General features: G+C 35.4%; 4 protein-coding genes across 4 annotated transcripts; 3 read left to right on the top strand and 1 right to left on the bottom strand.

The window, feature by feature from the left end:
• Positions 1–2,028: 2,028 nt before the first annotated feature.
• B0P05DRAFT_634048 (flavoprotein) lies at positions 2,029–2,946 on the top strand (the record flags this gene model as incomplete). The annotated part of the gene is made up of 6 exons (XM_051583533.1): positions 2,029–2,109; positions 2,155–2,259; positions 2,309–2,347; positions 2,391–2,480; positions 2,526–2,697; positions 2,744–2,946. The coding sequence occupies 6 exons, from the start codon at positions 2,032–2,034 to the stop codon at positions 2,845–2,847; spliced, it is 588 nt and encodes a 195-aa protein (XP_051438609.1). The 3' UTR covers positions 2,848–2,946.
• A 4,976-nt stretch (positions 2,947–7,922) lies between these two features.
• B0P05DRAFT_524941 (2-dehydropantoate 2-reductase) lies at positions 7,923–9,348 on the top strand. Its single transcript, XM_051576261.1, has one exon. The coding sequence runs from the start codon at positions 7,989–7,991 to the stop codon at positions 8,958–8,960; it is 972 nt and encodes a 323-aa protein (XP_051438608.1). The 5' UTR covers positions 7,923–7,988; the 3' UTR covers positions 8,961–9,348.
• Positions 9,349–13,194: 3,846 nt separating this feature from the next.
• On the top strand, positions 13,195–13,922 carry B0P05DRAFT_524933 (acyl-CoA N-acyltransferase). Its single transcript, XM_051576260.1, has 4 exons — positions 13,195–13,388; positions 13,433–13,468; positions 13,513–13,719; positions 13,780–13,922. Exons 1-4 carry the CDS (start codon positions 13,217–13,219, stop codon positions 13,887–13,889), a joined length of 525 nt encoding a protein of 174 aa, XP_051438607.1. The 5' UTR covers positions 13,195–13,216; the 3' UTR covers positions 13,890–13,922.
• On the bottom strand, positions 13,923–15,859 carry B0P05DRAFT_524928 (Alpha/Beta hydrolase protein). The gene is made up of 6 exons (XM_051576259.1): positions 15,793–15,859; positions 15,136–15,750; positions 14,823–15,085; positions 14,647–14,777; positions 14,536–14,594; positions 13,923–14,484 (listed from the first exon to the last, which is right to left on the bottom strand). The coding sequence occupies exons 2-6, from the start codon at positions 15,734–15,736 to the stop codon at positions 13,931–13,933; spliced, it is 1,608 nt and encodes a 535-aa protein (XP_051438606.1). The 5' UTR covers positions 15,737–15,750; positions 15,793–15,859; the 3' UTR covers positions 13,923–13,930.
• Positions 15,860–15,884: the final 25 nt, after the last annotated feature.

Here is a 15,884-nt window from a genome sequence, read left to right as displayed (position 1 = left end):
CTGTTTAGCGTTAAGGTCTTATTTACTTTTGTTTTCGAGAGCTGAAATTATTAGAGGAGTAGCATAATATAAAGATTTACTTAGTACCATTTGGATAAATCAAAAACTCAAGATCGAGTAAGCATAAAGTGCGCCAAGAGAGTCAGAATTCTTTGATTTCGGAATATGGATCATATGGTGAGGTAAACGTGTATCGTAATAGCAATAAGCAGCGTTAAGCGAAAAAAGGCATTGGAATTACCGAGGATAATCAAATGTCAATTGTAGATCCTTTTTTTTTTTTAAGCCGTTAAATAGTTTTTAACTACAATACACTTTACAAACATTTGCTTTCTCTCTTCCTTTTTTTTCTTTCTATATCTCTTGATACGTAATAGTATTCTATATCATTTTGCTATTAGATAATAACGCTAACATGTCACTTGCTTTACTGGAAACACGTTCTTCCTTTTTGTAAGCAATAAACATGTGCATTACTCTTTTTGTTATAATATGATCGTCCAGTTTTCTATTAATAACCCCGGGAGCTGAGTGAAATGTTATTTTATTTATTTACTATAGACACAATGTGCGACATGAGTAATGGATTACACAGACACTTGTTCCCTAGTACTGTGCAATTAAATTAAAGTGCAATAGATTTGGATTCGGCGAACACCCTAAACAAAATTTGTCCTTCCGTCACAATCTCTCTGTTCAAAATTTCATTCTTTTTTTTATATACAAAATGCAAGCCTAGCAATTTCCGTAGAAATGAAGAAAGTAGAAAGAGCACAAGAAAGCAGAATTCTATATTAATAGAAGGAAAAGAAATACCAATTTATCAAGCATAATTGTTTATGCATAAGAGGGTCTCTTTTCGAGTATTTTCTGCAAGAAACGACTAAATATAGCCCTTTCTCATTTTTCTTTTTTATTATTCTTCAATCCCAGATAGCTTTTTCAAGGTTATTAAAGGCTTTATGCAACAAGATGGACATTGTGGCAAGTCTTTTTGGACGCAGGAATGACAATAAGCACACCAACCAACATTCAAAAGCGCTAAAGGATCTGGTTGAGGTGTCCAGCCTGTTCTAAATATCCAATGATTTGATTCTATAAGGATTTAACACGTTTACCAGCCGTTTTTCAAAACACCGTATTAAATATTACCTGATATACTCTGATGATAATTAGGAGGTACAATCCACAGCTCTGTAGAGGAATGCGTAAGGTCTGGCTTCTCTATGACATTCAATCTGTTCGTTTGCTCTTTACAGCAATAAGAACTGTTTGTCTTGGTCTGATACAGACAACATAATGATAGTAGGTGTTTAAGCGGGTAAATAAATCTTTTTTTCTTCTTTCTGCTCGGACTTTGGCATTCACTATGCGCATTTATTTTGCAAGGCATTTTCTTTGAGTGGAAACAATGATTCCTTGAGCGTATTCTGATCTTCAATACATTAGAGATATGAGAAAGAAAAGAGAAATGCTTAAGTTTAATTGTTTTTCTACAAATAAAGCTTTAAATATGTCGCTATGACCTAATTCTTTACATAATGGTCTGGGTGTTTATGTGTACTACAATCAAAGGTCGTACAGATATTTACTATCTCAAAAGGAAATATTCAATTAGTTTTATTTGCAGAAAAAGGAGGAAATATTTTCAACCAATGAAACAAACAAATACAAGACAATCACTGAATTACTTAGTATTCAGGTTAAGGGTGCATTACATAATGAAGCGCTGGTTACTATTGAATCATTTCATTGAAATCAAAGCCACATAACGCTTTCCTAAAATCTTGAATAGCGAGAATCTTGAGGCAACAAAGGAGACTATGGAGGTTGAACTTTTATTTATAAGTTAATTATTATTCACTAGCAATTGAGTATTGAATAGTCTATTTGTACTGCTAAACCAATCATTTTGTATGCTAGGCTTCTTTTTCAGGGCACTCATGCAGAATTTTTCTCGGCAATGATTGGGGGAATCTTTCTGATTGAATTAGGAAACAGCATGACGGCTCTTTACTTTTCTTTTCTAGGATGACTAATATTTTGATTGGAGCCACAGGTAGTATTGCTACTATCAAGATCCCTTTGTTAGTAAGCCTCTTCAAGAAGGTGAGAGAAGAAACTCTTGTTTCCTTTTCCTAATCACCATTGCAGTATGACAATGTCAATGTTAAAGTCGTTTTGACTGAATCAGCTTACTTTTTTGTTAAAGATCAAGTTATTGATTGCGAAGTGTTTAGAGAACAAGATGAATGGAATGTAAGGTCATTTAGATAGATAGTAAAACTTATACACTTGCTTGATACAGCAATGGAGCAAGATTTCAGATCCCATTATGCATATTGAGGTATGAAAAGTAAAATTCCTGACTCGTCTTATGTTTTTCAAAGCTTCGGAACTGGGCAGATGTGATGGTCATTGCTCCTTTAGACGCAAATACACTAGGGAAAATCGCAAATGGTTTATGTGATAATTTATTGGTATTTAATCCTAAGTTTACATGAATGTTATGCTTATTTTCATAGACATGCGTATTAAGAGCATGGGATATAAACAAACCCGTGATTGCATGTCCTGCCATGAATACGAGTATGTGGCAACATCTATTGACAGCAAGGCATTTGGATATTTTAGAAAGCGTGCTTAAATACCACATCATACACCCTATCAGTAAAAAATTAGCTTGTGGAGATACAGGTAATATGCATTCTGACTTTTATGCATGCTAATTTGACTGCTCTAGGAATTGGAGCCATGGCAGAATCACACTTTATATCAGAGTTTGTTATGGGAATAATAGATAAAAGAGCTATGGCTGGCATTCAGCCAGAAGACGTTGTTAAATAAAGGAAGAAATCACTTAATAATGCTCTTACATCACATTTTCTCCTATGACATAGTAGCTTCGACCAAAGCCATTTCGTTGCATTTATGGAAGACTTTTTTATGATGTTTACTTCTTCGACTTGGAGAAAATATTACTTCAAAGTCAAGCAAGTTACATTGACTCAAGAATCGCTGACAAAACCATTCCATTGTTGAATGTATCTTGAGCATCAAGATACGTTAGATATAAACAAACAATAGTCCGAAAAGCTATTAAAACTTGAGAAGTCTGTTAACAATAGCCTCAAGTATGAGTCTCATCAAAAAAATATTACTTTTTCATGAATAAACTACCACAAATATGTCTCAAAAGGTAGTGGCACATTGACATTTTGCAAAAATGGGGCTGAAAGATTACTTTCATCGTGATTATTTCAGCATCGTAGCATTTATTCTAAAATTTTCAGGTATATAAGATATATTTTAATAATGTTAGATTCTTGGCATTTTTGGCATCATTTGCGACACTAAAAATCAACATGTTCAAAATGGTGAAGGAATTGAAATTCTGAAGGGTATCATTCAAGGCCTACTTTCCATACTCCTCTTTTCTCGCTTCTTTTGGGGTTTATAAGACAATGGCTGTAGCTATCATCATGTCTCGGTACTTAAAATATGCTTCAAAAGCTCCAGTCTTTTTCGAATGCTTTTATTTGTGCATTATGCTATGAAAAAGATGAGACTGGGTTGAAACCCCCTAAAAAGTATTTTGTAGTATGAGTTTGTACTTTTCTGGTAAATTTGCTGTGTTCTTTACATCAATAGACTCAGAAAACAGAGAATCACAACTTTGTTTAAAATTTCGGGATGAAATAACTATTTCTCTGGCCATTTTCTAAGAAATGTTCATTTTTGGCCAGAAGACTTAGTTTTATTCTCCGATAAGGGCTGTGTATAGATGCGATGCCTTCCTTGGGCCCTAGGTGCATGAAAACAAAGAGATAGCAAAAAATCTTATTATCAAAATATATATACAGCAGAAACGTGACCAAATATCTAGAAACAGTGGTACGAATCGCACCAGGATCGTTTGCAAATATTTGATAAAAGCAAAACGGGACTTTAACATGTCAATTTTTGTTGTTCCATTGCTTGACAACCAGATTATCAGATCAGCCTAATTTTTCATTTAAAAAATGTTCTTTCAACTCCAGGAATTGAATGATACCATTGGTTTGGCCGCTGCGAAAAAATTATTTTTTAACCCATGAAAAAAAAGTTCGATCAAGGAGCTCTTTGGATCTCGGAATGGCGATTTTCAAAAATTTTCAGAAAAATGCATCTTTATGTACTTCTAATGAAAGGAATGCGAGTCTGATAAGACGAAAAAGTCGAGTCAATCTGAGCACTGCCTTCAAATCTGCATTCAAAGTTCATTGTACACTGTGGATAGTAGAAAAGAGGCCCTTTTTAGTAGATATTGATTATCAAATCGATACTATTCTTATACCATTCGATGCATAAAATGTTCACGAATAATATTTGTCATAATAAATAGTAATTTCGAGTTACAAGTGAGCAGTTTCGGATATAATAAGCAACGGATGTCTTGTGCAGGGAGAACTCGGTGTTTCAATTGCCTATTTTCTTTGAACAGGTAGTTTTCTTATTACTTTCCTTTTTTACAATAAGTTAAGATTTCTAAAGCTGTTAGAGACTTTTGAAGAAGCTTGCAAATTCAATAACTCTTCGATGAGCGTAATGGGCGTATAAAAAACATTGTCAAAGAAATATCATCTTAAGAATATTTAATGTCTTTACACTCTGCTGACATTTATGCCGACTTATAGGTATGCCATTTGTGTACTCAAAGAAATATTTCTATGATTTTTGAAAATGCTTTTTTTTTGTAAGCCCATCACACTGATCATGAAGGCCTGGGGTGCATGATTCTTTCCATAATCTCTTTCATTGCTCTAGCTACCTTTTCTGTAGAGTTATCACTACAGCGTAAGCGATGGAAGAAATCTTCCACTAATGAAAGAAAAATGCTATGGTTGCTATGTTTTATTTGAAATTAAGAGTCATTAGCCAATGACATCCTTCCATTGAATAAATTGTAGTAAGCCCTAATCAATTAAGCGGTATCCAAAAAAATCCTATTTGTGAAGCAACTGTCAGTAGTCAACAACGTCTTCTCTTCCCAAATGACAACAGCAATGGTTTGTGCTCTTCCTTGAATGCTACTGATCATCACTTCTTCGACCAGGTTCCCTGTTGTAGCAGAGTGATTACAAAAGCCATAGCAACCACGGCAACCGTACACCACAGTGTAAGCAATTATCCTTTTATTTCATCGGGTGGAACAAATTTTCGATCAAATGCCTTTCTCTTCCACATTTGAGTGAAGATTTGGCCAAAACTCTCCATCATCTATTTCTGGTAGAAGATTTCTTCCATTGCTTACGCTGTAGTGATAGCTCTACGGAAAAGGTAGCTAGAGCGATGAAGAAAATTATGGAAAGACTCGTACACCTTAGGCCTTCATGATCAGTGCGATAGGCTTGCACACAAAAAACAAAAGCATTTTCAAAAATCATAAAAATATTGACAGGTATGCCGACTTACGAGTATGCCATTTGCGTACTCAAAAAATATTTTTGAAGAATAATAAAAAAAAAAACATTATTCTAAAATAAATCAAAAACATTTTCTGCAATGACAAAAAAACATAAAAAGTAGAAAATCTCTATTTTTCTGCTTAAAATAAAAAAAAAAAAAAAGCTTATTTTTCAATTTTTTGTTTTAAATTAAAAAACGAATCTACCAGGCAGTAATACTCTTTTTAAACTAAAACAACAAAAGCACCATCCGGTAGGCTCGTTTATTTATTTAAAACAGAAAAATTGAAAAATGGGCTTTTTTAATTATTTCAAATAAAATACTAGAAATTCTCTTCTATTTTATTTTCTGCCATTACAAAAAATACTTTTTGTTATATTTTAAAGTAGTGCTTTTCATTTTATTTTTTTTCTAAAAAATATTTTTTGAGTACGCAAATGGCATACTCGTAAGTCGGCATACTCGTAAGTCGGCATACTCGTAATTTCGGCATAATTTTTGCGGAGTATGAAAATTTATATATGTTTCTTTGTAGATCCATTACATTTATGAGAAGTTCCTAGCGTCTATGGCTATTACTGTGATTGTTTTATGACTCTAGCTTTAATTTTTGCGTGTATATCACAGAAATCAATGGCTTCCTGGCTTTCCATATTTTTATCTATGTCGGCGTTGGCCATATACACCTCATTGTTGATGAATCGCACAAGTAGTCCCAATTCATAAGAAGGGCAGCCCGACTGATCTAGTCAATTACTGCCTAATTATTCTGACTACTACTTCCAGAAAGATGCTCGGAATATGCATCAAGAAACTTCTTCAGGGCCAAGCATCGCCTCTAGGCACTGCTCAAGGTGGCTTTAGAGAATGCAGAAATGCCCTTAGCCAAGCTCTTTGTCTTTCAGAGGATTGTAAATTGCTTCCTCACAGGAATACTCAAGACTGACCACTCTGTACTTTATTGGAGTACTAAACGGACCTCTATACATTTGCTTCCATCCCAAATCGTCTCTATGTAACATGTTACTACAAACAGCCTACTTCTTCCAACATCCAACCAAATGTTTCCATTTTTTTTCTTTGGTTACAAATCCACGCCTAGACACACCATTAGATCAATGCTCTTCTCTCTATCTCTTTTTGCCCTTGCGCTCTTAAGGTATTTTTATCTTGGTATAGCCATTCTTGTAAATTGATCAAGTCCGAGCAACCAAAGGCCATATTGGACCATGTGTTCAAAAGAACCGTTTGCATGAAATTAATAAATAAACAAACTTTATGAACTTGATAAAATCAATACCAATATGCAAGTACTCTATTTGTGTGTCAACAGAGAAAAGCCTCTGGAAAATAATTATTCTTAGACTAAAAAAGACATACTTTCACTACAGTGTAACTGATAGCGGTTTTCTTCTATATTTGAGTGAAGATTTGGCCAAGGTCTTCCTTCCATGAGTGCAAAATTCTTCCACTTTTGATGAAAGATTTCTTCCATGATATAGAAGAGCTTACACATGGGTTATGAAAGAATGAAGGAAACTGCTCGTCGTTAGCCCAGCACCAAGCTTTGTCTCTAGAGTGTTTCACAAGTGCTAAGTACGAGGAAGATACTGTTTTTTGGGAAAGCTTTTTTAATTGCATTTCTCAATGCTCTTCTTCTGCATGTTAAAAAGAATAATAGTAATTTACGGTTGATTGTTTCATGGCAGAGGTCGCGATGAATACATTTGTTGTCATGCTAAAGCATAAAATCAATTTAGGGCAGCCATTTCAAATCCATCTAATGAGAAATATCAGGAAGCAGTGTCCAATCTCTAGGATATAACCAGAGTACTAGGCCACTCTATATCAAACGACTCTATTGCTACGCAGCACTTAAGTGAAACTTAAAGACCTTCTTGATTCAATGCGTCTGAACAATAATAAATTGGGGTGGATAGCCTTTGTATTGAATTGGGACTAATTTGTTGTTAAAACTTTTTATTTATTGGGATTAATTTGATGAAAGAGCACAAGAAAATTGCTGCCTCTAGATTTAGATCCAGTCTTGATAACGTTCTTTGATTTACTCAAGCACTCCACATACTAAAGTTTCTCTAAAGAAAAAGACAATGACTCTAATAATGGAAGAAAAGAGAAATCTTTCGATCCTAAAGAATCCTACATATTTGATGCTATCATTTGCTAAAGAACTTACCCATTTAAGAAATGAACAAGATATTGCTGTCCGAAAAATCGGAGGCTGTAGTCACACTTTTCGGCGTGCAAGAAGTGGCCTGTGTGGATTTGCTGAAACTATTTAACATACAAGGTTTTTAGCTTTGTTTACTGAAGAATAGCTAGTCTTTTTTATATTTGTTTATATAAGTGGTCTTCTCTGGGATTCTTGGATTTAAAGAATAAAAGATGCCTGTAATAAAAACGGAGGTTTCATGCCATAGCTGGCTATGTTGTGAAACTACAAACTTTATTTTCGAGCTCAATTTATTATAAATAAGCTGTTGTTCATGTTACTGTTATCTGTGTGTATTTTTTGACCTATGAGTATTCATATCCTTGGCACTGGTGCCATTGGCTGTCTGCTAGGTGCTTCTCTAAAATCTACAAATAACAAGGTTACGCTTTTGCTTCGTTCCAAGGCTCATTACGAAGACTTTCGCAATCGTCAAAACAGTATTATATACCGTCGTGATGGGCAACACCAGGTGATCTCGGGCTTCGACGCAAGTATAGCTGACGATACCACAGATACATCCCCTATTTCCTCTCTCATTGTTTCTACCAAAGCAAACCATACACTGAAAGCATTGAAACCTATTGCCTCACGCTTGACGCCCGAGAGCACAGTTTTATTGCTACAAAATGGTATGGGTGTAGCAGAGCATTTAATGGAAAATCTTTGGCGAAATGAGTCCAAAGTACCTAATGTGATGGTTGGCGTAAATCGACACGCTGTTCAGCGTCTAGCTCCCTATAACATCCATCATCATTCAGGCTATACAGATCCAAATGCCTTTCGTATTGGTAAATTCCCAAATAGCAATCCTACTCAAAAATCGGAAATGATTGACAAGATTGTTGCTATCCCAAATTTTCAAGCCGCTGTATTGCCCTGGAAGAAACTAAGAAAGGAAATGTTGACCAAGTTATTTATCAATTCGTGTATCAACGGCGTAGCTTCTGTCTTGATGTGTAAGAACAAAGGCGTCATTGCCAATAATAACCCTGGAGGTATTGCTATGATGAGAGCCATTTGTGAAGAAGCTTACGAAGTGTTCAAGGATGATTTACCTGGAGAAACAATGGAATCTATGATGGATGTTGTTCTTAGAGTGAACAAAGAAGCTGGTGAAAACACCTGCTCTACATTACAAGATATTCAAAACCGTCAAATCACCGAAATTGATTACATCAATGGATATATTTGTAAGATGGGAAACAAGATGAACATTAACACCAAATCGAATCAAGCTATTGTTAATCTTATTCATGCCAGAGAAGTACTGTATTGAAAATAAAATATATAGATATGTACATGTGGCATGCTGAACCTTTGCTTTTGAAGTAAATGCATTTAAGATTTTAATCAAGAAAAGATTGGCGCCAAGTTTATAGTTTCCAGTCAAGAGCTTTTCTTTTAGTTTTTCAGAAGAATGCATCACTACAGACATTACAGCAACTGAGCAAGTGGATCAATTAAAGAAAAAAGGTTGATTTTTTTTTAATTGATTGATCACTGCTGTATTATGGATCAACACTGTAAATAACTTTTATCCTTCTTTCAAAGGCTTAGCACAGACCTTACAAGCAAACTTGTGCTAAGAAAACTATTATAAATGCCGTTTGTTTAACTATTTATTCTTTTAATTGGGGGTTAGTTTTATGAAAGTTGAATGCGGCTAACGATCTATGTTGTTTCACTTCTCAGGATTAATGAAATGATACAAGTTTTAATGTCTATATAACAAATGCTGAAGTAAGAGATAGTACATCATTCTTTTAGATCAGCACACAAGTTTATATTAAAGAAAGCATTTGTAGACCATTAAATTTTGACACTAACTCAATATGATGTTTTTACTCTATCTATATCATTAAAGATACCAGAGAAAATTTGATCAAGTGATGAAGCAAAAATGAAAATGAAAACATTGTTGATATAGAAGAATTATCAGATATTATATATGTTTTTCATGAGCTAGTAATTTGCAAGTTCGTAAACCCAATCTGTTCTGTGATATAATCACTAATAAAATGGTCAAATCAATAAGTCGATTAGAACCAAAACGGTCAAAAAGAAGTTCTGCTTTACTAAAGGCTATATTTTGTATTGTATTTATACTGTTTGTATGATAATTGATTATCCCTGATTTGGGACTGAGTGTGTATACACTAGCTAATCGGTTGAGTGGATTAAGGTACACAAGAACTGGGTACATGATCAGGGCACAGACCTCGTCTACCATTGGTATTGATGCAGATGTCAATTTGTGATTATGTGATGGCCTGATCTTTAACATGCTTAAGCTAAGATAGAAGATATCCATCGAAGCTGCGGATAAAACTGTGATTGAAAGATACATCTATACATGGCATTAATATTTGGTCTTTTAAGGCATAACTAGTGTAAGAAGGGATGAATAATGCTGTGTATACAACACACCAGAAACACTGGAAACAGCAGAAGCAACACCAGCACCAGCAGCAACACCGACACCAGCACCAGCAGCAACACCAACACCAATACCAACACCAGCATCAGCATCAGCACCACCAATAGACACAACAAAAGAAGAATCCCAAATCGAATTTTGATCAGCCAGTTTGGCCAACCTATGTCGAGATGACACCAAAGAGGGAAGCAGCAGGCGAACAAGAGAGTCATCAGGCACCTGATGGTGTAGACGCCAAAGCATCTTGAACACCAATATGTGCACCCTTTCTGTCATAGACGGCAGGCTACACATATGGCGAAACACCATAGTAGACGAGGTACGATGACCACCAAAAGCAAGACGAAGACATTGATCTTGGGCCTTATCCAGCAACTTGAGGTGCCGTTTTAGAAACCAAGAGATAGCCAGGCCATACTCGAATTTAGGGCGAATAAACGCAGCATAAAGACGAGCAGAGAGCAACCGAGAGAAACCAGCAGAGTGCAAGACTAGTGACTGCAGACTACGCATACCAGCAAGAGCAGATTGTGTATTACGAGCCAACAACAAGCCAAGTCCAGAGAACCTGAGGCATTGAATGGCAAGCCAAGATACGCAAAAGAAGAAGCAGTAGGAATGGCCTGACCATACAAGGAAAGAGGAGAAGAGAGAGGGATATCATCCGTGTTAATAACCACGCATTTCTGCGGATTCCAACGATATCCAAGAGAAAAAGAATGAGCTTCAGCTCTTGCAAGCAAATGAGGCATGGCTTCAGGCGAACCTATCACCACAACATCGTCAGCATACAAGAGCGAATTCAACCAGAGGCCATTGTAGCGTCAAGGGGGAGTATCAGGAACAAGACAGACCGAAGAATACTTTATAGGCAGGATGAGCTTATCAATTGGCTAGAGAATATAGAGATATTTATTATATTATAAGTTAGTATTATAACTGACGAAGAAGTGATGTTTAGGTTGTGAAAAGAAATATAGAAAACAGAAAAGAAAACAAAGAAATACAGTGAGACTGTTCAGTACTTCTTTATTACAAAAATAAATGATAATCCCCTAAAATATATCTTTTCCAGGTTGTCTTTTATACTACCTGATTTATTGACTAATTGTGATTATTGATTATTGATTACTTAACACTTTGGCAGCTTGTGCCTGGGAGTTGACTATGTAGATTCTCCTTTAGTCCTCCTGGTTATCTAAAAGGTACAATTATGGTTTCCTTTTTGTAAATATCCATATTATCCCAGTTATCGTTATTTACTGTCATTATACAATGCTTACTTTATATTTATAATGTATAGTGCTATAAGTGATTATTCATTTATAAGATGAAAAACTATTTATTATATTTTGTATTGAAAAGTGTTCAGATCACTACAGGATTTACAGAAAATATCTCTTTTATCCGCAACTCGGGACAACTAGGGCAACTTATTATTTGATATTGTGGCACCTAAAGAAACTAGACAAGGCAGACTAATTATCAAACCAGTACTTATTCATCCCCATCAAGTTTCAGACATTTGTCCAGTGTTGTTTTTTCAAGTATTAAAAGATCATCCGGTGGCAAAAGTCAAACGCCAGCCTGACGTTTTATTCGTCAACACCAAGCGTCCTCAACAAGCAGTCAAAACTACCACCATCTCTTCTTGGCTGAGAAAGGTACTACGACAGTCTACAAGCGAATCAAGAGTCAGTGTACGCTCAATTGCGGTGAAACAAGGAATATCTCTTGATGATATATAGACGCTGGATAACTGGGTTGATTCAAAAACATTTCAAAACCATTACCGACGGGAACACTTATCGACAGTGGGCTTTACCAAGTACTTGGGGAAGATCTGCCAATGGTTCAACTTGATGAAGGCTCTAATAGTGATGAAGAAAACCAGGAGTTTTTTGACGCTACGGAAGGTTTTTGATGTTTCTTACGCTGGAGCAGCAATTTATGTTTACTGTTCTATGTTCTCTTGTCTAACGTTACATACTTTCATAAATGTCGTTTTGTCTTGTAAGTAATTTGGTGCATCATGCGCCTTTTTTTAGTGGTAGTGGACCAAGTAGATGATTTGAAAAAGGTCGAGAAAGATTTTTGCATAAAAGCACAGCTGAAAAGGGCATTTGTTGATCTACTCGAGTATATTTAAAGTTGGATATTGATTTAAGGTAAGTTTATGAGAGAAATACTGTCCTCGCTTTTCATAGTTACCTCATGTAAATGCATGTTGACATTGTACTCGATCACTATTTGACATTAGGTCCAGATGCGACATGTCGATCGTTTTTTTTTTTTTACCGAGTAACTGTTAATTGAGTATTTAGTCTCAGCTCTTCGTTATTGCCTCAGCTCTCCCTCCTCCCCTTTTTTTTTTCTTTTGTATAATCTCGGTGATATCCCATCTCGTTACATCACCAAACACGTAGATTTGTATACCGCGCCTTCCACTCAACAATCAGCATCTGGTCGACATGCTGGATGTCGACTACAGCCGAACAAATTGAGACTCTTGTTTTACTAGTGCCTTTTTATATTATTAATTTGTAGGTGAAATTCATCCCGAGTCAACACTTCTTCTTAAAATGATGGTGTTACATGATATATGTCGTTTACTTGATGATTTGATATGCATCAAATGGATCTAAAATACAGTTTCAAGAGTAAAAGATCAGATATAGATGTGATAATGACAAGATGCAATATGAATTAGATAGTATTATGAGAATATGTGGATGTAAGATTGAAAAGAGAAACCTATATAGCAATGATATAGGATCAAGTCAGTATGTAGACGAATATATTCATATCGAATAAAAGCTTTTGGAAGACCTAATGATTGATTATTATTGATGTACTATATTTTTAAAAGCAAGATATACATCCTTCCTCTTTAACTTTAATTGAGGTAGCGAATCTTAAAATAACTTCCAATCATCACAATTCTTGAAATTAATTTATTTCCTCGGAAAGCCAAAAAAGAGCTTTGAGTGTTCATCCGCGGAGCAAGTTCAACACGAGCCTGAATATAAATAAGTACTTTTTCTCTATTTGTTTGTTTCTTTCGTTTTTTTTTTTTTTTTTTTTTCTATTTGACCATGTCAGAAATTCCTCTCTTTGAATCTAATTTACTTAGCCCTGAAGTTCAAGCTGCTTTACCTAAAGGCTACACACTTCGTGCCCTTCGCTCTGGTGACTATGAACGCGGATTTCTTGATGTCTTGACAGTTTTGACTGAAGTTGGTGGTCATTCTAAAGAAGAGTTTTTAGGTACATAACTAATTTATACTAAATTTGCTTATATATTATCCTAGAACAATTCAAATACATGAAGAAACACAATGATCAATGTAGGTAGTTTCTTAGCAAGTAACTGATCTAACTCGTATCATAGACTTCACTATTACTATCACTGAAGATGCAAAGAATCAAGTTGTTGCAGTTGGTACCATTTTGGTTGAAAGAAAGTTTGTTCACAAGAATGGTTTGGTTGGACATATTGAAGATATTGCAGTAAACAGCAATCAACAAGGTAAAAAGTTGGGCTTGAGAATTATTCAGGCACTCAAGTACATTGGTGCTCAACGTGGATGCTACAAAGGTAAGAGAGAGAGAAAAAAAAATTGCACGGGGAGATATAAACCAGTTTGTGTTTGTTTAGTCATTTTGGACTGCTCAGAGAAGAACATTCCCTTTTATGAAAAGTGTGGTTTCAAGCAAAAGGAATATGAAATGGCTTGGTATGTTCCTCAAGAAAAGGCACGCTTGTAAAGATAGTTAGATTCCCCCCTTATATAAAATAAAGCTTTTCTTTATTCCCATAATGCATTGTCTAGGTTTTTTAGTAAAATGGGATAAGTTGTATGATGATTATCATGCCCCCAAATAGTATCCATATGCTCGTATCCATCAATACGCTCTACATGTATTAGGTCAAGCATAGGAAAATAAGAGCGTTTTTCTATAGATTCTTTCTTTTGTTGTTCTATTTGTGCTGGTGATAATCCATGGGTTTCGTAGCCATCAAATGTGCGTACAAAGCGTTCTCCATTGACCAAAAAATCAGCTGTACCATAAAAGATCACAAACGGCACTTTCTTTTTGATCATCATTGTATTATTGGATTGATCTGATCCTACATATAAGCACATTCCTTTACGTCCCCAACCTGCAATCCAATCTGCAATCAGTCTTGAGCTCACAGGGCGAGGTGTGAATTGGAAATATTTGGCCTTTCTTCTTCTTAACCAATGACTATCCCACCAGGAAAACAAATAAGAAAACATACTATAAGCCAAAAAACAAAAGACTCTAGGTTCTATCATCGTTTGGGCTACAGACATAATCGGCAGAAAAGCTTTTGATCCTATTGCTTAAAATCAATACAAGTCTCTTTTTCTTTCAATACGCAACATACCAAATATCAAGGAATACAGCCAATCATTCAAATTGATTAAAATTCTTAGCGGAAATGTACTATTCATCATGAATTACATCACACTCCTTTTTTCTTTTAAATGGGACTTACTCAACCAAGTGTCCAGAAAATACAGCAGGTGCGAGCGCAACAAAGCAACTCAACTTGTTACCAATTTCTGGGCAAAGTGATAATGCAATAAATGCTTGAGCATTGCCTTGAGAATGACCGATGTATCCTACCTAAATATTGTCATCAGCATGATGTTAGACAAATATTTATTTTACCCTATCAAACCCAGAGTATTCTCGAACATGGTCAATCATACTTTGAAAATCATAGAGGCCAAGTTCTTTTAACCCCCAATTCCAGTATTCAGGATCCTTATGCGATAGAGAAACATGACGAAATCCTCCAATAGATCGATTATTGCCTACCCATACATCGTATCCTTTTTCTGCCAAGGTGAATGCCAAAGACTTCTCCTCGTTAAGAACAAAAGCGCCAGAGCATTGAAATAAACCATGACCAATTAAAATTGGACGTTTGCCTATTTTTAGTTAAACAAGATTTTCATATGGATGATGAAATTCATTATACCTTCAGGATTAGATCCTTTCTTATAAATTCTGTATACCTTTAGTATATGACCATCTCGAGTTTCTACTTCATGCATTTCGCTTTCATATCCCCATCGGTTGGTATAGTAAGTTTCATCATTCGTCAACACTTCATCAGGAATTAAAGACTCCTGGCTTTCCTGAGGTCTGGTTGTCTTGTAATAATACAAGTCCAATAGATACATCTTTGTAGTTTGATAAACTGCAAGTACAACCAGAACTACCAAAAAAGGTATAGACAAGAGCATTGAGAGAAAGGCTCTGACATGAAGATCCAATCGTTGCAATAAATTTCTTTCAATACGCTTAATTTCCTTTTCATTCACTCTCCTTGGCATTAAATCCTTTCTGTCCACAAGTGTGTCTGAGGTATTCGATCCTGAAGACGACATGGAAGAAATGGAGCTAGAGGAGGAGGAAGACTGAAAATATTGATCTTTTGATTGATCATGATGCTTTTCTATTTTGTTGCCTTGTGACATTCCAAAGATATCTTTTTCAATGTATATACGGTTATCTAGATCTACTTTATCTGGCGCTTGCTGCCAATGTTTAGCATCAATCATTTGAGATGTTTGCATAATTTTTAAGAAAGGTATGAAAACAAAAACATCGAAAAATGTAACTTATTTAAAAGATTATCAAAAAGTTAGCTTTTCAACTGCCGCTTATGATGCAGCACTATGCACCTGTACTTGTCAAGTCACGTCCTTTTGTTGTATAGCCCCC

The sequence above is a fragment of the Gilbertella persicaria genome, assembly GCF_025201335.1.
Source record: "Gilbertella persicaria strain CBS 190.32 chromosome Unknown B0P05scaffold_4, whole genome shotgun sequence".
Taxonomy (NCBI): domain Eukaryota; kingdom Fungi; phylum Mucoromycota; class Mucoromycetes; order Mucorales; family Choanephoraceae; genus Gilbertella; species Gilbertella persicaria.
Note: the sequence above shows the minus strand (reverse complement) of the source record. Positions and strands in the feature narration are given on the sequence as shown.

Excerpts from the sequence above, each read along its gene's own strand:
- B0P05DRAFT_524941 (XM_051576261.1), top strand. The coding sequence starts at position 7,989 with ATGAGTATTCATATCCTTGGCACTGGTGCCATTGGCTGTCTGCTAGGT.
- B0P05DRAFT_524933 (XM_051576260.1), top strand. The coding sequence starts at position 13,217 with ATGTCAGAAATTCCTCTCTTTGAATCTAATTTACTTAGCCCTGAAGTT. Across the intron at positions 13,389-13,432 it reads TTCTAAAGAAGAGTTTTTAG|AACAATTCAAATACATGAAG; the intron begins GTACATAACTAA and ends ATATTATCCTAG. Across the intron at positions 13,469-13,512 it reads GAAGAAACACAATGATCAAT|ACTTCACTATTACTATCACT; the intron begins GTAGGTAGTTTC and ends CTCGTATCATAG.
- B0P05DRAFT_524928 (XM_051576259.1), bottom strand. The coding sequence starts at position 15,736 with ATGCAAACATCTCAAATGATTGATGCTAAACATTGGCAGCAAGCGCCA. Across the intron at positions 14,595-14,646 it reads TTTTCTGGACACTTGGTTGA|TACATTTCCGCTAAGAATTT; the intron begins GTAAGTCCCATT and ends CATGATGAATAG. Across the intron at positions 14,485-14,535 it reads GCTGTATTCCTTGATATTTG|GATCAAAAGCTTTTCTGCCG; the intron begins GTATGTTGCGTA and ends TTTAAGCAATAG.